This window comes from Chanodichthys erythropterus, chromosome 22 (assembly GCF_024489055.1).
Source record: "Chanodichthys erythropterus isolate Z2021 chromosome 22, ASM2448905v1, whole genome shotgun sequence".
In the NCBI taxonomy this organism is placed as follows: Eukaryota; Metazoa; Chordata; class Actinopteri; order Cypriniformes; family Xenocyprididae; genus Chanodichthys; species Chanodichthys erythropterus.
Genome location: NC_090242.1, coordinates 32972676 through 32997281, shown reverse-complemented (window position 1 = coordinate 32997281; position 24606 = coordinate 32972676). Strand labels below are relative to the sequence as shown.

Below are 24606 nucleotides of genomic sequence, written 5' to 3'. Positions count from 1 at the left end.
ATGTCAACGAAGTCTTCCTGTCTCTTCTCCTTCTCCCAGTCATCAATGGGTTGGTTGATGTCCGAAGGGTTGGTGGAGTTGGTGTGTCGTTTCCTGAGGTTCTTCAGACGCAAGCGACGGCGCTTCTTTTTCTTCTCGTACAGTATCTCATTCTGCATGGAAAGGAGAAAGTGATTTTAAATTCATACAAGTTTGTAACATCTTTTATTTACTTCCTGTTGTCCTAATCAACCTGGTGAGTCACTATAAAAAAAAAAAAAAAATCGAAATTAGATTTTAGTTCGTTTGACAGATACTTTGCCTAAGCAATGGCGCAAAACAATGTTAGAGATCTTTTATGCTTTTACGACTCATTATGAAACTGTGGCAGCACAGATTAATGGGAAACACTGTTTTGTAGGGAAGGGACTATATATCAATTCTCGATTCACAAAGAATCTGGAGCGATTCTGATATTTTCCGATGTATCCCGATTTTCTCTAGAAACGATTCTGAGTTTAGTTTTTAACAGCAGATGGTGCTACGTGTTTTAGAAACACCAGTACTCTGCTTGCTTCCGGTTCCTTTATACACACCACTTAAACCTAAAATAATCGTTCATAAAGTTCGAAAAGGTTGAAGCGAACTACAAGAGTGTTCACAATGCGCTGTGTTTACATTAATCTCGCGTCATAAAAGCATTCTGAGCCGAGGTGCAAGTTTATTTAACCACTAACGTGACTCACACTAGCGCTCTTTAGCACTCTTCTTCATGAGCATTTGAATGTGTGGTTAAAACTAGCCTAGAGCGCCATCTGCTGTATAAACAAAGCTCAGAATCGATTTGAGAGAGAAAATATCAGAATTGATCCAGAATCATTGCATCGCGAATTGAGAATCGACAGCCCTACTGCTTTCTGTTTAGAGAGTCTTAAAACATAATCTGAGAGCCAGTTAGTGGATGAGGATCGTACCAGCCAGCCTCCAGTGATGATGAGGGCGTTCTTGCCCGACTCTGGGAAAAATGGCTCCTTCAGCTTCTTAATGCGTCCTTGAGGGTCGTTTCGCCTTTGGGTCTGTCTGTTCCTCAGTTGTACACTGAGAGAGAAAGAACGGCAGATTCTAGACTTTAGAAACCAAATGGTCGATCTCTAAGCGTGATTTTTTTCCCTAACAGTTCAGCGGAAATCCCGTCCTTTTAGCTGAGGTTACAGTGACGGGCAGGTTTGTGATTGACATGGCCAATGAAATGTTTAGAATCGGCTCCAGGACGGGATTTCTGCTGAACTGATGTAATCATTAGGCACTTAAACATACTTCACATCCTCTCCGTAGTGAATCTTCATGTCGTCTGTTAGCAGTTCGCAGGAGTATCCGATGTTCTCAGCGGTCTCTGAGCATGTGACAAACAAAATATATTAATAATCAAACCAATCTCCCGTAAAATAACATATATAACAAATATTTCACATTCATCGCTCACCTTTCTTGTCTCCGGTCAGAACCCAGATCTTGATGTCAGCTTTGGCCAGTTTTGCGATGGTCTCCGGAACGCCGTCCTGAAGTTTGTCCTCAATGGCTGTCGCTCCAATCAGCTGTATAAATGAGCAAAAATGACACATTGATCAATTATATATCTGTATGAATGAATTAATAAATGCATAAAAACAAAACTATAAATGCACTTGCAATAAATATACATTAACTCTATAAATAAAATAAGTAAACAAATAAAAGTCTATAAATGCATTCTAAATAAATAAATGCTAAATAAATATCTCTAAACTGATGATTTTCCATTCTTATTTCCATACCATGAGGTTTTGCTCGATCTCTTCATACACCTCATCCAGAGCCTCCTCGCGGTTCCCCATTGAGACGCTGGCGGTCTGGTGTTTCTGAGCCCAGGCGTCGTACTCCTCCTGACTGATGTCCTTGTAGCAGAGACACAGAGTTCGCAGAGTCTCGTTCGCAAAGATCTGAGAGAGAAAACAAACTTTTCAGCATAAAAAACCTAAAACTTTCATTTAACCGCATGATAACCTGCATAGAGGCAAGACACTACAGGCAAAAACATTGTTTGTTTTACATGCTCTGGTCACTTTTGAGCGTTTGGGTTATTTTGGCTTTTCATAACATGTTGTTTGTGGAAAAAAAACATCCCAAATACACTTCAAAGTGTTTCTTTTACTACACTTTATCTCTGTGTCTGTAGATTTCAATTTCAATTGTCTATCTATCTATCTATCTATCTATCTATCTATCTATCTATCTATCTATCTATCTATCTATCTATCTATCTATCTATCTATCTATCTAAATCTCTTTCTATCCATCCATCCGTCCATTCCTTCCATCCATCCATCCATCCATTGGTCTATCATCAGTCTTATCAATTAATATTTCCATCCATCTATCCGTCATCATCCATCCATCCATCTGTCATCCATCCATCTGTCATCATCCATCCATCCATCTGTCATCCATCCATCTGTCATCCATCCGTCCATCATCCATCCATCCATCCATCTATCCGTCATCATCCATCATCCATCCATCCATCATCCATCCATCCGTTATCCATCTATATATCTATCCATCATCCATCCATCCATTCATCCATCATCCATCCATCCATCCATCATGCATCCATCCATCCATCCATCCATCTATCCGTCATCATCCATCCATCCATCCGTTATCCATCTATCTATCCATCATCCATCTGTCATCCATCCATCCATCCATCCGTCCATCATCCATCCATCCATCCATCCGTCATCATCCATCCATCCATCCATCCGTTATCCATCTATCTTTCCATCATCCATTCATCCATCATCCATCCATCCGTCATCATCCATCCATCCATCCATCCATCCGTTATCCATCTATCTATCCATCATCCATCTGTCATCCATCCATCCATCCATCCGTTATCCATCTATCTATCCATCATCCATCTGTCATCCATCCATCCATCCATCCGTCCATCATCCATCCATCCATCCATCCATCCGTCATCATCCATCCATCCATCCATCCGTTATCCATCTATCTATCCATCATCCATTCATCCATCATCCATCCATCCGTCATCATCCATCCATCCATCCATCCATCCGTTATCCATCTATCTATCCATCATCCATCTGTCATTCATCCATCCATCCATCCATCCGTTATCCATTAATGCATCCATCCATCCATCCATCCATCCGTTATCCATCTATATATCTATCCATCATCCATCCATCCATTCATCCATCCATCCATCCATCATGCATCCATCCATCCATCCATCCATCTATCCGTCATCATCCATCCATCCATACGTTATCCATCTATCTATCCATCATCCATCTGTCATCCATCCATCCATCCATCCGTCCATCATCCATCCATCCATCCATCCATCCATCATCCATCCATCCATCCATCCATCCATCCGTCATCATCCATCCATCCATCCATCCATCCGTTATCCATCTATCTATCCATCATCCATTCATCCATCATCCATCCATCCGTCATCATCCATCCATCCATCCATCCATCCGTTATCCATCTATCTATCCATCATCCATCTGTCATCCATCCATCCATCCGTTATCCATCTATCTATCCATCATCCATCTGTCATCCATCCATCCATCCATCCGTCCATCATCCATCCATCCATCCATCCATCCGTCATCATCCATCCATCCATCCATCCGTTATCCATCTATCTATCCATCATCCATTCATCCATCATCCATCCATCCGTCATCATCCATCCATCCATCCATCCATCCATCCATCCATCCATCCATCCATCCGTTATCCATCTATCTATCCATCATCCATCTGTCATTCATCCATCCATCCATCCATCCGTTATCCATCTATCTATCCATCATCCATCTATCCATCCATCTATCCATCCATCATCCATCTAAAATTCTAGCTTTCGAAGCTACTAAACAAACTCAATTATTTTACACTTAAAACCTTCAGATATAAAGCTGTTAAATTTGATTATATATATATATATATATATATATATATATATATATATATATATATATATATATATATATATATATATATATATATATATATATATATATATATATATATATATATATAGAGTACATTTATAGTATCACTTATTAATTTTATAATTTAACATGGTGCAGCAGCTTTTTCAGTCTGTTCTTCATGAAAAGCAATTGAATATCGAGCACGAGTAATATGGAGTACTTTTATGATATTTTTATGGTGCTTTTTGCATGTTTTGGAGCTTGAGAGATTTAAAAACTCTCCTTTTGTTAAATAAAAAAAAGGTCAACATCACAGAAACTTGCATTTGCTAATGAAGTTAATAAATGTGTTGGTACTCACATCAAGAGCTTCTTGTGTCGTTTCCTTATGTTTGCTATTTGGAGCAAGTCTCTGGTAGATCACAGTGTCTGCGCCCTTACAGTACAGACGGATACGACCATTTGGAAATTTCACTGCACACAAACACACAAAAGAGTGAGAAACAGATGACAGTGATCGACAGACAGGACCTGAAGAAGAGATAGAGGACTCACAGATGATGGACATGCGTTTGCGGTCGCTGTTGAAGTCGAGCAGAGCGAGCATCGTGTAGGTCACCTCCTGGTCCATCTCCATGATGGTGATGGTGTCCTGCGTCCGGGCCAGGAACACAAACCCAAAGTTGCGTGCGGCCGTGACCAGAGCGCCCTCATCAGGAGATGCGGCCTGGTACACCAACTCATCTGAAAGTGCCGAAATATGCAGTACACAAATTAACTTTAAGTAATATCAGCTACATATTTTTTTTTACTTTTGATTTATTTGATCAGATGTTTTGTTGTCCTCACCCTCTTTCTGCTCAACCATGACAGTGTGACACAGGGACAAGAGTTTGAAGAACTCCAGTACTTGCGCGTCCTTCTTTGAACGGATGCAGGAAATGAGGGTTTGGTCATTAAACTCGAATTTCTTGTCGGCGTGTTTATTCCAGCTAAAATCCACAAGCTGAAAAAATAAATAAATAAATAAAAATCAGAGAGAAAGTGAAATTACAATGTTACAAATAAGCGGCAAACTAAACAGTTTTGACTAAAAGCCCCAGCTGTGAGGAAGCTAGCTAAAACTATATTAAATCACATATGTTCACGTCATAAATAATGTACTCTCTCTTAAATAAATAAAACTGTAAATGTACTCTTTATAAATAAAAAATAAATCATATAAATAAATACTCTATAAATACACTCTCAATAAATAAAATAATAAAATCAATCGATCAATCAATAAGTAAAACTATAAATTCACTCTCTATAAAATAATGAAGCTATAAATGCACTCTATATAACAAATTATATTTGAAATCAATCAATAAATAAAACTATAAATGTACTTTCTCTTAATATAAAAAATTATTAATACTCTATAAATGCACGCTATAAAAAATCATAAATATAAAATAAAACTATAAATTCTAATGCATAAAAAGTTCAATCAAATTAAAACAAAATTATAAGTGCACTGACTCTACAGAAATATAAATAAATTCTATAAATGCACTCAAAAAATAAAAAATAAATAATGCACTAAAATAAAAATAATAAAATAAATGAATTGATCAATAAAAAAAAAAAAATTTAAATGTAGTATTTATAAATAAAAATAAATAAATAAATAAAAACTCTATAAATGCACTTTCTATAAATAAAAAATAATAAGGTAATAAAATAAATGATAATGTAGTCTAAATAAATAAAAATCTATAAATGTACCCTTAATAAATAAAATGATAAAAATCAATAAATAAAATTATAAATTCACTCTCTATATATAAAAATAAAACTACATGCCCACTCTAGGAATTAATAAATAAATAACAAAACTATAAATATAACAAATTAAAACTCCATTAATGCAATGCAAATAAAACTGAAAATGTACTCTCTATAAATAAAAAACAAATAATATATACTATAAATGCAGTCTCTATAAAAAATGATAAATAAAAAAATATTACTATAAAACCCCTCTTTGTGAATTAATAAAAAAGAAAACTATAAGTGCATTCTCTCTATATATAAAATTAATAAATAAAAACTCCATAAATGCACTTTATAAATAAAAAATAATAAGGTAACACATTAAATTATATAAATGAACTTTGAAAACGTACCTTTCCACGATCTGCACTGGCGGGATCACCTGTAGACGATCACAGAGAGTTGTCAATTTTCACACTAATTTAGGTCACTGAATTATTTAAAACAATAATACATAAAAAATAGCGCTAGATGATACCACAGGCAACGCCCCTGCTAAAGCACACTTTAGCGCCACAGAACCAGAGGCCGCAAGATACCTTTTAACGTTTAACACTTACAGGGATTTGTAAGTATGAGCATCAGTAATTGCTTTAATAAAACCTCTAATAATGTGACGTGATTACAGAAAAGGAGTGATATAATTAAACTACTTTATGGAAAGGTCAAAGGTGTCAGCGTGTTTTAATCTCATCCACTGTACCCAACCACAGAAACCTGACCTCTGTGAAACTAAAGGCTCAAATCTCTCCCACAGTCACACACTGTCACACACGAGACAACAGCACAACACCAACACACGCACATTTAGACACGTCTCCGGAATCACAGGAGCCAAAAACACAAACAGGAGGTCAGAGATCAACCATGAAGGATTATATCTGATCAGACACATGACACGGCATCGGTCCAGCCTTTGACACTCATCCGTTTGCATTTTTAACACTTAACCCTCTTTTCCTCTTCGAAAAATGACCGACATAGGAAATGAATGGGAAATATGAAAAAATATGAAAACTCAGATAAACTTTTGGTGGTACAAACTACAAATCAGCCACTGTGCCGAAAAAAAAAAGTGCACAGCAATGAAGGAGTGACACTCTAAAATGTCAAGAGTACAAAACAGACACACACACACACACGCACTCAAACACGTGCAGAGACACACACAACACACTATTATACACACAAATGAGCTGGTGTGGCTGTAACAATATGGTCAAATTGAGCCAAAAGACTCAAATAAGAGGTTGAAACCCGATCAGAGCCAGATTTATTAAGCTGTGAAAAAGCATACCCATTCCATTTTTATTGAATTTTGATGTTATGTGTAACAAAATGTCCTCCTCTGTGTTCAGGTTTGTACGGAAGAGGATTAGGGTCAAGCAATAATAAAAAAATAAAACCATCTCGAGATTAAAGTTGTTAAATTTCGAGAAAAAAGTCGAGATAAAATGTTGAGAATAAACTCGTTAAATTACGAGAAAAAACTCGTTAAATTTCGAGAAAAAACTCGTTAAATTGAGAAAAAAGTCGAGATAAAATGTTGAGAATAAAGTCATTAAATTATGAGAATAAACTCATTAAATTACGAGAAAAAAGTTGTTAAATTATGAGAACAAATTCGTACTTTAACGAGTTTATTCTCAACATTTTATCTCGACTTTTTAAATGAGTTTTTTTTTATAGTTTTATATATGCTGAGTCTTTAGCATATATATATAGTCTAAAGTATTTTTGTCTAAAAACCACTAGAGAAATTATAAGCCACTTTATATAGAGTTATACAGGCATCTAGTGGTTACAACATTACACAAGTTTTTCTTTTTTACTCCCACCAGATGGCACTAATCTACCTTCAAAAAATCAGATTTTAAATTCCTTGTCTCTATTTTAACTGATTTAATTGAAAAATATATTAGAAAAAAAGTGTATTATTTTCAATGGGGAAAATAGCTAATAAAAATTCTATAAATATTCCATAGCATCATAACATTTTTGAACAAAAATATATTACATTGGTTTCCCTGAAAAAAAAACTTTCAAGCTTTCAGTCACTTTTGACCAGGAAGGAGCAAAGTGTGAAGAGGACCAGAGGGTTAAACACTTGTATCATCTCTTTTCACACTTGAGATTTTTCAGCAAAGTTTGATCATTTAGAGGCCTTAGAAATTTGGGCTTTATAGGTTTAACTTCCTCAAGAAGCATTTCAGGATTTATATTATTCCCATCTGCCCTCTAAAAACTTTTTACAAGGTTAGCAGTTTGTCGAAGCCCTCACCGTAAGTACATCCTGAGATGGTGCACTTCTTGAAGGCCATGATATTCTGAGTGAGCGTGCCGGTTTTATCGGAGAAGATGTACTCGATCTGACCCAGCTGCTCGTTCAGGGTGGTGGTTCTGGCTTTGGCTGGTGTGTCCTTCTCAGCGTAATACATCTGCAGATCCCAGTTAATGAACTTACTCTGACCCAGACGGATCACCTCCACGCTGAAGGACAAGAGGAGAACAAAAACGAATGAATGATCTGACAATCTGTGTGCTCAGCGACTGTTGTGTGTGGATGTTGGAGCATTGATATCGTACCTCACATAAAGAGAGATGGGCACCATGGTGTTGAGGATGATGATGTAGCCCCAGAAACTGAGGAAGCCTCGGTAAGATGACGTTTGGTCCAGGCCGTCGAAGAGATACCAGGCCTTAGAGCCGATGCTCTCGTACCAGTACGTGTGTCCGATGGCCAGACCAGCACACAACAACACCAACAACGCAAAGATCTACCAGGGAGAAAGAGAGAGTGATGAAAATATTAATGATAATGGATTTACTTTATAATATTTCTCTATAAATGTGCACTCTATAAATAAAAACAAATGAACAAAACATTATAAATGCAGTCTCTCTATATAAGATTAATAAATAAAGAAAACTCTAGAAATGCAGACTATAAATAAAAGTAAAGCACAAACAAATAAATAAACAATAACCTATGATAAAATAACACTAAAAATGCACTCTTTATAAATAAACTAAATAAAACTTCATGAATGCAAATATATAAAAATAAAAAAAATTAGAAACAGTCTATAAATAAAGAAAGATCAAATTCATCCAATTTCATAAATGCACTAATTATAAATAAATGATATTAAAATCTAGAAACAGTCTATAAATAAAAGTAAAAAACAAACAAAAAAGCATTAAAAAACATAAAAATAATAGATAAAATAAATATCTTATGAATGCACTAAATATAAATAAAATATATAAAATCTAAAAAAGCAGTCTATAATTAAAAATAAAAAAACAAACAAAAACTTCATGATTGCACTAATTATAAATAAAAATATAAAAATCTAGAAACAGTCTATAAATAAAAGCAAAAAAACATTTAAAAACATAATAGATAAAATAAATATAACCTTATGAATGCACTAAATATAAATAAAAGATATAAAATCTAAAAAAGCAGTCTATAATTAAAAGTAAAAAACAAAGAAAACATTAAAAAAATAAAAATATAAATAAAACCCATGAATGCACTAACTATAAATAAAAACATAGCATCTAGAAATGCAGTCTACAAATAAATAAAAAACAAACAAACAAAAAAAAGGGAAAACAAATAAAACTATGCATGCACTCTATAAATAAAACAAAAACTCAATAAAAAGTATTAATATAAAATTAATAAATAAATAAAACTATGAATGCACTCTATAAATAACAATTATAAATGCACTCTCAATAAATAAAAATAATAAATAATTTTTACAAATGCACTCTATATAAATAAAAAATAAACCTCTATAAATACACTTTTTAAATAAAATGAAAGTTGATAAATAAAACTACAAAAGCACTATAAATAAATAAAATGTAAATAAAAATAAAAATGACTTAAATTGTCAAACTGCCTAAAGGTGAGTGAATCAAATGTCACTGAACTGAACAAGTTAACTCACCGAGTAGACCATGTAGTTCATGAGAATGTCTATCCGGGTGCGTTTGAACCTGGTCTTCCCTCCGTTCCTCATGATTTTAGTGTCATTACCTGAAGAAAGAAGAGAGGCTTTTAAGAACATCAAAACACTAGTGAACCGTGAACATGAGCGCATGTCGACCTCTGACCTGCGAATATGACCAGCCCGTGGCACACGTCTGTGTTGCGGATCTTGCATCCTCTGAGCAGCATGTTGTCGAGGTCGAGCGCGTAACTCTGAGCGTCCCAGATCATCGTTCCCATAAACTTATCCAGGCGGTTGTTGGGCTCCTCGCACATAATCATCGCTGAGAGAAACACAAAGCAAATATACTGCAAATTCGGAAGCAATAACATTATCACTTGCTTAGTCTCTAAATACGGTTATTTCAAAATCCCACCACACTTGCTATGCTGCTTCGTGCAGCATTTTGTTTTCACACAGGACAGAAAAAGGATCTGATGCTGGATTAGGACACGGTTTAAGACCAACACATGAGAACACGAGAGCCCGCATTCACAATCCTGAAACTATTTGTGCACAAATCATCTGTTTTTAGTCAAAGTCTGTCAAACACTGTCAAACAGTCATTCTCATACGTACCATTAAATCCAGCCAACTGATTCTCCTCCTGAAGTAGTTCGTCTGTCACCTTGAGACCCATCTTAAACTTCAGATTCGTCTCTCTAGACAAACAAAACAACGATTAATTAACAAAACTAATAAAAGCCATTTGACAACATCTCATCCCATCCTCCTTTAAGAAACATTAAACAATGAAAAAGTGCACAGACAGACAAACCCAAGACCAGATTTATGAGTCTATTGAATGTGAAAGTCTAAACTGAAATGTACTGAACTGTACAAGACAAAGAACATGTCCATTACACAATTTCTGTTATGACTCAATGAGCAAACACATCAAATAAACTCAAACAATCACTGGATTGATGTTATAAAAAAGTCATAGAAATGTTTGTATGGTTATGGCCAGGACAACTAAATTATGACTATAAAAGGGTTGAAGGTGGAAAACTGATCTAACAATCACTGTATGGTTGTGTAATGTGATGTTTCTGTGGTGTTTCTTCTTACCCGTCAAGCTCAGCCGTCTCTACATAACACAGACTGTTGGGATTTGAACTGGACAACAACAGAATATCGGCCTACATGAGGTCAAAACACAAGTGAAAATGAGAAATGAACTTAAAAATGACCTCAGAAGAATGAATGAAGAGACTGGAGGGATGAAGAAACTGAAAAAATGTAAAATGGAGGAAATGCTAGCTTAGATTTGACATGACAGAAAATGAATACTCAAGGTATGCGTGTAATGACAATCACATGTTTAATAATTAGGATCCATATAAACAAGAAAAAGTCCTGGAATATTGCTGTGGACATTTCACTAATATTATAATACTATCAGCGTTAAAAAAAAAAGATTATTATTTATATCAATTAAATATTTTATTTTATATAATTTTATTTTATTTATAAGAGCATATTTCATTCAATATATCAGTATATAAGTGTCTTTGATTAAAAAAGTGTTATGTATAATTGTATTTACTTCAATGCATAATTTTATAATGCATTTTTTTGTATAATGCATGATTATATATTTTTTATAATTATGCATTATTGTATTTAATGCAAAACTGTATTTATTTCAATGCATAATTTTATAATGCATTTTTTTGTATAATGCATGAATTTATATATATAAATAAAATCATATATAAAAATAATGGCACATCTATATATATTTTATTTTATTTTTTAAGAGCTGTACAACAGATAAGAATCTCTAAGAATCTCTCTTAAATAAAATAAAATAAAATAAAATAAAATAAAATAAAATAAAATAAAATAAAATAAAATAAAATAAAATAAAATAAAATAAAATAAAATAAAATAAAATAAAATAAAATAAAATAAAATAAAATAAAATAAAAGAAAAGAAAATAAATAAAAAAGGGTGACGAGGGACTTACCGGGATAAAATCGTTTTTCTTTAGTCTGACCACATCACCAACTTGTAGGTGCATCCATCTGGTCTCTACAAATCTGACAAATGAGAATTTTTCTCTGAGCATTAATGCCAAAATGTTATGTTTATGTAAACGTTTCACTGACAAACATCAAGCACTTCAATAGTAGATTAAAGTTTTGTGTTCACCTGCCATTGAGCAGCACGTCACATTTTCTGTTGTTGATTTCTTTGTCCATCCTGTGTCGCGCCTTTCAACGAGAGAGACATATCAAATGACAGAAACCATTATCACGTCCCGTCAATTAATGTCTGCCTTTCAACAAACCGTGACATCACAAAACACGTGCAGGGACTCACCAGGTCGTCCACCAGGTCTTTAATGGCAGTGATGCCCAACACCAACACTAATGGGACCAGGGTGGTGTACCACGGCAGAGTGGAGATTTGAGGAATGATCTGACACATTAAAACAGATGAAATTCATATCACAAGTTTATAATATTCCTAAATTGACAACATAAAATCAAGATTGAGCCTGTTGTTTCAATTTTCCTAAAAGGGGACCAATAATGCCCCTTTCACAAGATGTAAGTCTCTGGTGTCCCCAGAATGTGTCTGTGAAGTTTCAGCTCAAAATACCCCACAGATCATTTATTATAGCTTGTCAAATTCGTCCCTATTTGTGTGTGAGCAAAAACACGCCGTTTTTGTGTGTGTCACATTAAATGCAAAGATTTCCTGAAAATAATTGCACACCTTAGAACTTTCATCAACCAATCGGATTCATGCATTCAACAGCCCTGTGGTAAAATTAGTGATAAATGTGAGGTAAACTATTAGAGTGTTTTGTTGGTCCATACCTGCAGGACAAGCAAACACAGGAAGTAGAGGTTGGCCGCCCTCTTAAATTGCTCGTACAGGTTCAGCGGCAGGAAGGTCAAGGCGTTGTATTTGTATGTCTTGATCCCATTGCCCTTAAATTAAAAGAAATTCAAGAAATTCAAAGTCTTGCAATTGGCAGGTTCTCACCCCACAAGGACTGATTGGTGAACAATCACCATTGAGACACTTAACATCAGATAAAGGTCCCAGTGGTAAAATCACTTTATAAAAAACATTTCCTGCAGAATGTAGAATAACATAAACAAAACTTTAAAGTCACCATGAAACCAAAACAGACAATTCTTGTTTTTAATGGAATATTGCAGTATTTATTTTAAAATATTTATCCGTGCACATCATTATTTTTTTTTTTAATCCTTTAAACCCTGAAGGCATTTTTGCTCTGTAGCCTTTTTTTTAGCACTTGACACCCCCTAATGGGCATTTTAAAAATAGTTCCTCCATGAAGAACATGTCGCGATCGACGCTTTGGACTCATTTTAATCGTGAGAATCTGTTGTAAATAACGATGCTCCATTTTCCACAATTGGAGCATGCTTCATGAAGTTACGAGCGAAAACGTGACATAAATGCCGCATCCATATATTATTTACATATGAGTCTTGAGGGACTTTACATACAAAAACTCGCTCAAGTTTATTCAAAGCCTGAAACAATTATGCTTCTTGCATTCTACTCCATGAGACCTTTCAAATGACATATGACACATGACTATCTGAGCTGTATGATGTTTTTGACTCATTGCAGTACACAGTAAAAAAACTGTATTTCATAAATTAGCAAATAACTCTTTTAAGGAGTTAATCAAATTGGTTCTTAGTAAAGTTCAGACCGTAAGCTTTCAAATGACACCTATTTTGTGTTTATCAAGGCAGTAGTTTTGAAAAATATGACTTTTTCGCAGCTAGGTGGCGCCTGTGAGCGGTACACCCTGTTAAGAGGGACTGCTCAGTACTCATTAAGAGTTAATGCATAAAAAAATTAGTGTCTAAGCTTTAAAATTATAACTATTTTGTGTTATTCCTGTCAGTGATTGCTTAGTAATTTGATTATGATTTTTTTTTCCACAGGGGGTGGAGTACCGCCGGAGGTACACTTCAGGTTTAAAAGGTTAATTCATGCGCCCTCACAATCTTTAATCAAAATAACTTAACATCTCTTCTCTGATGACATGTTTACTGGTGCCAGGGAGGGGCAACCTGTCAATCACAGGAGATCCACCAATAGCAAACCAAAACCATCCAATCAACACCCTATAAACAAACTCAAGCCCTACATTTGTTCTTGTTTGAGAAGCCATTTCAATCGTATATACAGTGCATCAATAAAGTATTCACAGCGCTTCACTTTTTCCATATTTTGTTATGTTACAGGATTATTCCAAAGGGGATTATTTTCCTCAAAATTCTACAAACAATACCCCATAATGACAATGTGAAAGAAGTTTGTTTGAAATCTTTGCAAATTTATTAAAAATAAATGGGGAAAAAATAAATAAATAAATAAAATAAATCACATGTTCATAAGCATTCACAGCCTTTGCCATGACATACAAAATTGAGCTCAGGTGCATCCTGTTTCCACTGATCATCCTTGAGATGTTTCTCCAACTTGATTGGAGTCCATCTGTGGTAAATTCAGTTGACTGGACATGATTTGGAAAGGCACACACCTGACTATATAAGGTCCCACAGTTAACAGTGCATGTCAGAGCACAAACCAAGCCATGAAGTCCAAGGAATTGTCTGTAGACCTCTGAGACAGGATTGCATCAAGGCACAGATCTGGCGAAGGGTACAGAAACATTTCTGCAGCATTGAAAGTCCCAATGAGCACAGTAGCCTCCATCATCCATAAATGGAAAAAGTTTGGATCCACCAGGACTCTTCCTAGAGTGAGCAATCGGGGGAGAAGGGCCTTAGTCAGGGAGGTGACCAAGAACCCGATGGTCACTCTTACAGAGCTCCAGCGTTTCTCTGTGGAGAGAGGAGAACTTTCCAGATGAACAACCATATCTGCAGCACTCCACCAATCAGGCCTGATTACTCTATGGTAGAATGGCCAGAAGGAAGCCACTCCTCAGTAAAAGTCACATGACAGCCCGCCTGGAGGACTCTCAGACCATGAGAAACAAAATTCTCTGGTCTGATGAAACAAAGATTGAACACTTTGGCCTGAATAGCAAGCCTCGGTCGGCCACGGTAGTTTTGACTTCATCCCATAAAAAAGCCAATGGCTCAGAGATACGGAATGGGATCCTTGGGATAAGCTAAATGAGATGGACGGGCAGTGGCCGGTTGGTCAATGATGGCAAAACCATCATTCACTCGGGCCATGACGCAGAGCACACACAAGGAGTCGGCATCGTCATGTCCAAAAGGGCAGCCGAAGCGTGGAAGCCCACCAGCGATCGAATCATTACTGCCCGATTCCAAACATGATTATCCAAGATCACCGTCATCAAAGCCTACGCACCCATTGAAGATGCCGACAACGTTGACAAGGACGCCTTCTACGATCAACTGCAAGAAACCCTGGATGACATCCCCCACCACGACTTGGTCCTTCTAATTGCCGATTTCAAAAAAAAAAAAAAAAAAAAAACGACTTCTTTCACGTTGTCATTATGGGGTATTGTTTGTAGAATTTTGACTAGACTTTAATCCCTTTTGGAATAAGGCTGTAACATAACAAAATGTGGAAAAAGTGATCCACTGTGAATACTTTCTGGATGCACTGTACATCACAATAGGGAAGAAAAGACGATCGCAACATCCCTTTAATGCCAACTTTAAGACTTTGTAAAGAAAAATACCATCTCATTTAACCCAAGGCTCTTTAATAAGTTTGTCAGTTGTGTAATAATGCACACTTTCTCATGAGGTTTCTGAAATATGAGGCTGGAATAGTAAAGAAACATTTGAAACCTTAAATAAAAATAAATAAATAAATAAAAATCAAAAGGTTCAACTAGCAGCACTGTTACGGATTCAAGTCTGATTCAATGTGTCTCTGCATCTCAACTTAATTTGTGTGTTTTTCTGTCACATTTTTTATTTATTTTTTACTCTTTCCCTATTTTAGTCCCATTCACTCAATATCTCAGTGTTGCCCAACCCAACTGATTTCCATACATGCAAATCAAAACACATCTAAATCTGACTGTGGATGCTCTCGTAGAGTAACATTTCAACCTCAAGACAAATCCAGACATCGCTGCTTAGATCTCATGACACGCAGCAAACCTCAGGCAATTTGACACCAAAGGACTAGTTTTTCTAGTCTAAGATAATTGTCATACCACAGAACTTAAACAAGCAACAACTCCATTCAAAGTGGAGGAGTTTAAAGAGTAAATTATGTAAGAATATGAGCATAAAATCTCACAGCTTAGACCATAATAAAGGCCAAGCCACATCTGCCCATGTGAAAGATTTTAGGGTTGTTTAACACACCATAACAGATAAGAGCACGATGACGAATTACGAACGAAATGCATGACGTGTCACTTTTTTTTTTCTCAGGTTGTTTCCTGGTGGCGTCTGATGAACCAAAATACTGTAATACTGAGAGTGACAAATTTTTTACCATTTGCAATGTTTGCTAAGTCACTATGAGTATAGCTATGAACTATGAGTATAATCAATAAGCAAGCTAAACTATGTGATGTTGTCGCTGTTGTTTTTCACATGCATTTAAAAGGTGATTCATGATTTATCCGACAAAAAAATTAAACATTTGTCAAAGAAAAACTATGCAGTTCGACATTAACATTAAACAGAGGTCCTTCCCAGAAAACTAAACATTAATCTTCATTTGAAGAAAATCAACATGCTGGTTTGTTCATGTTCACGGTAAAAGTATAGACTCACTTTCATGGTTCTGCAGTTTAAGATGAAAACATCTGCCCGCACAAAACACTCACTGTTTGTTGTCTCAACGCCGGAAAATCCAGCATGTGAGGCATTTAGTGTTAGTAAGGAGTGGGAAATCATTATCAGATGCAGGGAACACTTACAGTATTTACAGGACAATCTTTAGAGGTTAGTGTCTTGAACAAAGGCTTTTAGGGACCAAACTTTTTCTTATAAGCTTACTTTAAGCACCTTTAAGCAAACTTCTTAACCTTATACAGTACCAGTCAAAGGTTTGTAATAATTACAAAGAAAAGGCTCAGAAAGGCTACTCTTTTTTTTTTAAATCAATATACTACAACAAAACAGTTGATCATAGATGGAAAAGACCATTTATAGCAAATACAGGCAATTTACAATAGGAAATATAATTTTTTTTAAAGCTTTTTAACAGTTATCGAGGTTGAGCCAAAAATCTAGGACTAGTTCCCCAAAGATGGTTTTTCGAAATAATCAAGTCACCTGTATTTATATAGCGATTTTTACAATGCAGATTGTGTCAAAGCAGCTTTACATTGATAACTGGTATATAATTTTGGCTGCACAGCAGCTCTTAAAGAATAGTGTCAATGCAGGCAGACCAAAGCACTGTTGAATATCAAATGTCAAGTCAAATGTCAAGTGTCCCCAACTAAGCAAGCCAAAGGCGACAGCGGCAAGGAACCCAAACTCCAACAGGTGACATCAGGTGCAAAACAAGTGGTAAATAGGTGTTAAATGGAGAAAAAAACCTTGGGAGAAAATAATCTCCAATATTTAACGAACGCTTTGAAGGACAGAGGCGGTCCTAGAGGCGAAGTTGCTCAGAATGAGGAGTTCTATCATGTGGTACGAATGTTGTGGCCGCATGTGAAAATGCGAATGCGCCCCCAGTGGCCGATTTATTTTGAATTTCTCACAGGCCTCTAAGGCCATGAGTCAAACAGGCGCAGTGTGTTTAATTCCGATCGGCATCCGTTAACCTTGTCTGATAGCTGCTCAAACTTCATTGGCCGATGGCGGACATGTTTTTTGAGATACGTCAACGTCCTCATAGACCATCATGGCACCTTGGACAAAGACACTGCATGCCAATTTTCAAGTCAATCAGACTAACGGTGAAGAAGTTACAGCCATTTTCATGTTTTTTGCTGTTATAGCGCCACCAAGTGGCCAGTGACCACGTCCTTTAACACGTGACCACAGAACGAGCTCTTACATAGGTGTGCCAAGTTTGGTGAAAATATCTCATTCCGCTCACGAATTAAAGTCATTTTAGTAAAAGTGGCTCCGCCCACTTTGCACGTTTTGGCGGCCCTTAGTGACCGTGAATCGAAAATTCAACTTTTTTTAATAATTACTGACAATCAGACTCCAGAGAATCTTGCTGCACTAGTTTGGTTCCAATCAGGTCAAAAACCTAGTACTAGTTCACAAAATATTTTAAAAAATCCCAAATCCCCAGAAATTTCGCCAGAACGATGAGCAAATCCATACTTTTGACCACAGTAGCGCCCCCTTCAGGCCGATCAGGGCGAGCTTTGGTGACGTTGTAGACGGCGTGAGTTCTACCAGCACTCAAAATTTCAAGTCTCTATGACTTAAGCTTTGGTCTGACCGATCACTTTTAGGGGAGAATGCTGATCCTTGGAAATTTTAGCAATTACAATAGGGTTTCAGCGAGCGTAACGTTGAAACCCCTTATTACATTTTAACATATTCACATAGAAAGCAGTTCTTTTCAATTATAATAATATTTCACAGTATTACTGTTTTATTGTAATTTTGATCTAATAAATGCAGCCTTGGTGAGCAGAAGAGACTTCTTTCAAAAACATTAATTATTCCATTAATTTTAACACTACAGGTTTTACTTACAGAGTATCTGCTTTTCTTGATGCACAGAAAGACCTTTTTCTGAAACTCGGGTCGCTTGCAGTATTCCCTGTCATTTGCACGGATGCTCCAATTGGCCTCTGAGAGGAAAAGAAACGACAAAAAATCAGAACACGAAACAAGCACTAACAGGAGTGTTTTACACTACGCAGATCAATCTTCAAACTCACCGGCAACAGGTGCGGGTCTGGTTTCCGGTTCTGGTAGCTGGTCTATACGTTCCAGTTCATCTTCTGACTGTAACTCGTCGTCCGTCTCATCGTCACTGTAGGGCATAACCTCATCATCCGGCTCCTCCAGGGAACCTCCTCGCTGTCGAGTGCTCATCTTGAGAGTCCCACTGCAGACAGACAAAAATATTACATTAAAGGGATGAGAAATCTGTATAGTATTTTTGTGTCAATGGGGACTAGAAACCGTTTGGTTACCAACATTCATTCAAAATATCTTCTTTTGTGTTCAGCAGAACAAAGAAGTTTAAACATGTTTGAAACAACTTGAGGGTGAGTAAATGATGACAGAGTTTTAATTTTTAGGTGAACTATCCCTTTTGAACAGCTACATAAACAGCGAAGAGACCAAATAATCGATAGATTTGCGTGTCGTACAGCAACATGTCAAATTATGCCCTATAATGCCCCTTTTCACAAGATGTAATATAAGTCTCTGGAGTCCCCAGAATGTGTGTGTGAAGTTTCAGGTCAAAATCCCCCACAGATCATATATTATAGCCTGTCAAATTTGCCCCTATTTGGGTGTGAACAAAAACACGCCGTTTTTGTGTGTGTCCCTTTAAATGCAAATGAGCTGCTCACTTTCCAGAAGAGGGCGGAGCTTTAACAGCTCACGCTTCGGTTGCTCAACAACAACAAAGCTGGAGAATCTCACACAGCCAAAATGACGAAAGTTTTCATCCTTACATTGTTCAAACCGGAGTCGACACTGATGGAGAGACTCAGGAAGAAGTTACAACTTTTAGAATGAATCTGGACATTTCTGAATGGTTAGTGGATCAATTTGGAAGAAGCTCGTTGTAGTCTCTACCAGCCATTTGTTGTAGTCCTTAAAAAATGATTTCTGTAAAAGAAAATCTCTCTCTTTGCATTGAACTTTGAGCGTCATAACTTTGCAGATGTTGTTTATGATCAAACAGCAACATTACACACTAACTAAAGTTAAAAAATGGACCCCTTTAAAATAAGCTATTTCACATAACAGATATAGACCACAAGACAAAATAATAACTGACTTTACACAAATGACCCAGTTTCAAGAACGGTAGTTTAACTGCTCAGGACAAACAAGGAACTAATGAACAAAACACACAAACCGTTGTTGCTGATCCAGGAAATGACACAGTATTACAGGGATGCAAACAGGTAAAAAAGGGGAAAAAGGGTGAGAACATCGCGCATTTTTAAGTTATTTGCTTAACATGCTCATTTGTAGTTATTTTTTATTACCCTATATGTCCAAAACTGTAATTTTTCATGAAAAAAAAAAAAAAAAATTAACATTGTTGCAACATTTTACCAAAATCAACATTTGGTTAAAATGTCATGTCATAAAAGACAAAGTGCTAAGCAGGATATTTAAGACAATATTGGCTGATTAGACGGCAATACTGTTCGCCACATCTCAGACCTCAAATACATAAAATATTACCAATAATAAGCATAGTAATTTTAAAGTAAAGAGTAAAGGAAACACTGTACAGTACTTACTGAAACAACCAGCTCTTGTAAGTTTACCCTTGTAAGTTCACAATTACCCCCCAAAAAAAACACTTGCTCATTGGATCTATGCAAATCCCATTGGTGACCTATTTTGATCTCAAAAAGGAGAGTTCTCACTGAAAGGTGAGGAGATGCATCTATGAATCAAGAATCAAGGTTATTAACTTCTGAACCATTTCAGTTGTGTAAATTCAGCTATTATTTTGTCTTGTGGACTATATAAAATAGCTTATTCATGGCAGTACTACATAAAAAGCTAAATGCAATCCATATTTTTTGCAGATTCAGCAAGGTGTACATAAACTTATGATCTCAACTATACATAAAGGCTATTTTGAAAACAACAAAGAGTGAACTATGATAATATGATGATAAAATATTTAAGAGCTGAGCATAACTGAGCAAAACTATTCCATATTTCACTAGAAAAACTGCTTTTTTTTTAAAGGTTTTAATTATTTAAACGATTATTAATTATATAATATTGTTAAATAATACATTATTATTATTATTATTATTAATATTAATCGACTCTTTCGTTCTAAGTAGGATTCCTAGTTCTCCATGTGATCAGCGGCTTTTCACATGTTACCCAATCCTGCAGAAAGTCTAGTGTTCATAATGACAATGAGAATTACGAAATGAAGTACACAAAAACCAAGTAGGAAACATAGTCTGCCTTTGAAACAGAGACGCTTTACAGGACACGATGTGCTGCTGGTGAAAAAATATTTTACTGATAAACAGTACATTTGATCTGATACAATATAAAAACAAAAAAACAAACAGCTGACATTACACGCGGCTCCACCTTCGACTTACAGGAAACGCCACGCACACCACATAATCCCTGTCCATCATTCTACACCAGCAGTCACAAAACACACACAACCACATCTATACAGGCATCCATACTGACAGTAAAACACACTATATCATTTCAGGTTATTTAGTTTTGTCAGGTTGTGGGTCAGATGATGTCACTCATTTTCATAAGGCAAAATGTAATATACACAGCTCCTATAAAACAAATTTGTTTGTTCAGTTTTTAAAAAAAGTAGTAAAAGAAAGTAAAATATTTTTATATAAAGTTAACTTACTATAATATTATTTTATAATTTACATTAAAAAAAAAAAGTCACTTATTTTGACTGGTGTTACTGTGGTACATTTACATTTTTACATATTTTCAAGACATGTTTTATGCTTTCTCTGGGTATCAAAACCATGACATTTGTGTTGCCAGTTTCATGCTCTACTGTTTGAGCTCCAGAAATGCCTATAAATACACAATATAAAACACAGAATGACTTTTATGGAACAAACTCAAAGTCCACAGCGCTCACAGCAACCCATTCTGAGAGCGTTTGAGAGCGAAACAGATTTCTTGAAAGAGAACAAAATAAATTGTTGGGCAAAATAATTTCATCCATGGGGAATTATTTGGGTGGTGAAAAGCTTCTATAAGCTCTATTCGGACACGACTAGTTTGCATGGAGGACCTTAGAGAAATTTGTGGCATGCTTTGTTCAATCCCGTCCGAATCTGCCATGTGTTTTTCTCACACAACCTCAGTAAAAATTCCAGAGCAAATTACATACTGTTTTTCGGCAAAGGTGATCTATTCCCATCCAAATGTGAATGTCTGTGATTGCCGATATTGTATTATACTAACGCTTCTGCTCATGCGTTTTTTGACCAACCTGAGCTACCGTTTGTGCACCAATCTTTCACATGCTTTCATTTAATTTCAATATCGACAATATCCAACAAAAAAGTAAAATTATAAAATTAATAAATATAGCCAAACCACAGAAACTGGCCATTTTAAAGAGTTAGTTCACCCAAAAATGTAAATTTCTGTCATTTATTACTCACCCTCATGTTGTTCCACATCCGTAAGACCTTTGTTCATCTTCAGAACACAAATTAAGATATTTTTGATGAAATCCGAGAGGTTTATGACTCCATAGACAGCAATATAATCAACACTTTCAAGGTCCAGAAAGGCACTAAAGACATCGTTAAAACAGTCATGTGACTGCAGAGGTTCAACCTTAATGTTATGAAGTGATGAGAATACTTTCTGTGTGCAAAAATAACGACTTTATTCAACAATCTCTTCTCTACTGTGTCATTATCCTTACGCAGATGACACAGTAAGCACACTGAAGGCTTCCGTGTTTACGTCCGAATGCCAGCTTAGTATTGGCCAAAGCTGATCACATGATCAGCACGACGCATGCATGTGATGCTGACGCAGGAGCCGTTCTGACACAGAACCTGGAAGCGCTGAATGTAAACAATGTATGAGAATGACACAGAAGAGAGGATATTGCTGAATATTTTAACAATGTCTTTACTGCATTTCTGGACCTTGAAAGTGTTGATTATATTGCTGTCTATGGACGATTTTTAAACCTCTCGGATTTCATCAAAAATATCTTAATTTGTGTTCTGAAGATGAACGAAGGTCTTACAGGTGTGGAACGACATGAGGGTGAGTAATAAATGACAGAAATTTCAATTTTGGGAGAACTAACCCTTTGATTTCAGTGTGTCAGGTTTATTTAAACAGGTTTTTATGAATTAAATTTATATCAATAAGTAATTCATTAATAAACAATCATACATGATGCAAGCACGAAGGGCTGCACGATATATCGCTTTAGCATTGAAATAACGATGTGCGCATCCGCAATAGACACTCAATTCTGAACTAAACAATCAAGAAAGTAAACCGGATGTATAAAGCCTTGGTTAAGCCTTAGGGTCTGCATGACGTAAAAATCGGTGCCCGTCTGGCCAACACATCGTCGTCTAAAACAGAAGAGAGTAGCCAATTAAGCAAGTCTCTGCTTCTAATAAACCAGATGACTACTACTACTACTTTGTGCCTATTCAACGTAGCGACGATGCAAGCTGCCTCTAAAAACACGAACGATTTAGAAGAACAACATGGTGACTAAACGCGCTCTGTAGAGTGTTTGTCCGTTTACAGCTGCTGTAGAAACATGGCGGCGCAAAAACAACATGTAAGGGAACCCGCGGTGTATATAGAGAGAAATGGCTCAATCTAAGGAACTAAAAACATAACGGTTCATTATCTAAGGTCTTTATTTACCACTGAAGACATAGTTATGTATATTATATTGCATTTCCATCAGTAGATCCTCCCAAATTTTATACATTGCACCTTTAACAGTATTTTGGATCCACACTTTCGGTCTTAAAGTGACAACAGCCTAATATTCCTGCTGCTTTCTATTTCATGAATGTTTATCAAACAACAAAAGACAAATCACTTTTGTTATTTTACATTTGATTATTTAATTTATGTACCTGAATACTGTTAGTCTTACCTGAAATATATAAAGCACTATTTATTTCTATTATATTTATCTGTGTTTGTAATTTGTTCATTATTTTCTATGCGTATTCACTCAGCTACAAAATCATTCTAGAATGATTAATTCTTTCCAAATAGAGCTATTCAGTTCATTTTTTCATACTGCAATATATAATAGCATGCATTGATGAGTAATGCATAATAAGATCAGGAACATTGGTTTAAGAAAGTAAATAGTCAGAGGGATAACTTTAATGACTGATGAGTTTCATTTCTCAGATGCAAATGCCGCCACAATCACAGGATGATCCTCCTCTGGTCTTATGGAAACATGAGGTGTTCTCGATCCAGCTGAGCGCTCAAGCATCTCTAAAGTATCTTCAATGATACCAGCCAACTAAGGTTAATCTTTGATAAGGGATTAATTTGGAAAAATTCAGCAGTGATGAATCCCTCTTTAAATATTCATTGACTGTCCTTCTTTTCATCACATGAATGAGTGATGACCGAAGTATTGTTTAACACATTTACCAACAACAAAAATAGCAGGAAGTGCCAATAAACTGGATGTGTGAATGTAATTTTAGATAAAAATAACCCTAAAGTCTGAGTTGAACTAATAAAACAGAACTGCTATTAATACCAATGCTGAAATAAACACAAATCCCACCAGGATGCTTCCGCAAACCTGTGTAAAGAGCGTAACAGAGCACACACCCGGAAAGAGAAAGAAACACATCATGCAAAACACACACCCATGTTTATCCACGACGTGCTTTGCGTATGTGATGCAATGCCACAGTAGGTGACATTTTTAGCTATGAAAAGCTGAGGTCTGAGAGAAACAATCATTTCAAGTGGATGAATAGGAGGATTTCATTAAGGTTTTGTTTAACAAGCCACATCTTACATTGGTTTCCGCTTTGTGTTGAGCTCTAAATTTGACAAAATCCTCTTCAATAACCATTTGTGGCTGTTTCAGGTCCTGGAGATGCTATACGGAAATTAAAAGTATCTTGAGGTCACAT

The 24606-nt window shown here is 35.9% G+C and overlaps 1 protein-coding gene across 1 annotated transcript in view; it reads right to left on the bottom strand.

Moving 5' to 3' along the window:
* Positions 1 to 24606, bottom strand: part of atp8b1 (ATPase phospholipid transporting 8B1) — a 45839-nt gene that overhangs the window by 9379 nt on the left and 11854 nt on the right. The window contains exons 2-22 of the mRNA XM_067375606.1: positions 18664 to 18833; positions 18476 to 18573; positions 12662 to 12775; positions 12159 to 12257; positions 11988 to 12049; positions 11803 to 11875; positions 10901 to 10971; positions 10409 to 10491; positions 9954 to 10112; positions 9788 to 9876; positions 8409 to 8599; positions 8104 to 8312; positions 6176 to 6204; positions 4854 to 5010; positions 4560 to 4748; positions 4366 to 4478; positions 1794 to 1958; positions 1463 to 1574; positions 1297 to 1372; positions 954 to 1077; positions 1 to 152 (exon numbers count right to left, since the gene is read on the bottom strand). The exon at positions 1 to 152 is cut by the window's left edge and continues 140 nt beyond it. Coding sequence (XP_067231707.1) covers positions 1 to 152; positions 954 to 1077; positions 1297 to 1372; positions 1463 to 1574; positions 1794 to 1958; positions 4366 to 4478; positions 4560 to 4748; positions 4854 to 5010; positions 6176 to 6204; positions 8104 to 8312; positions 8409 to 8599; positions 9788 to 9876; positions 9954 to 10112; positions 10409 to 10491; positions 10901 to 10971; positions 11803 to 11875; positions 11988 to 12049; positions 12159 to 12257; positions 12662 to 12775; positions 18476 to 18573; positions 18664 to 18820 — 2522 coding nt within the window. The 5' untranslated portion in view covers positions 18821 to 18833. The remainder of the gene's footprint in view (positions 153 to 953; positions 1078 to 1296; positions 1373 to 1462; positions 1575 to 1793; positions 1959 to 4365; positions 4479 to 4559; positions 4749 to 4853; positions 5011 to 6175; positions 6205 to 8103; positions 8313 to 8408; positions 8600 to 9787; positions 9877 to 9953; positions 10113 to 10408; positions 10492 to 10900; positions 10972 to 11802; positions 11876 to 11987; positions 12050 to 12158; positions 12258 to 12661; positions 12776 to 18475; positions 18574 to 18663; positions 18834 to 24606) is intronic.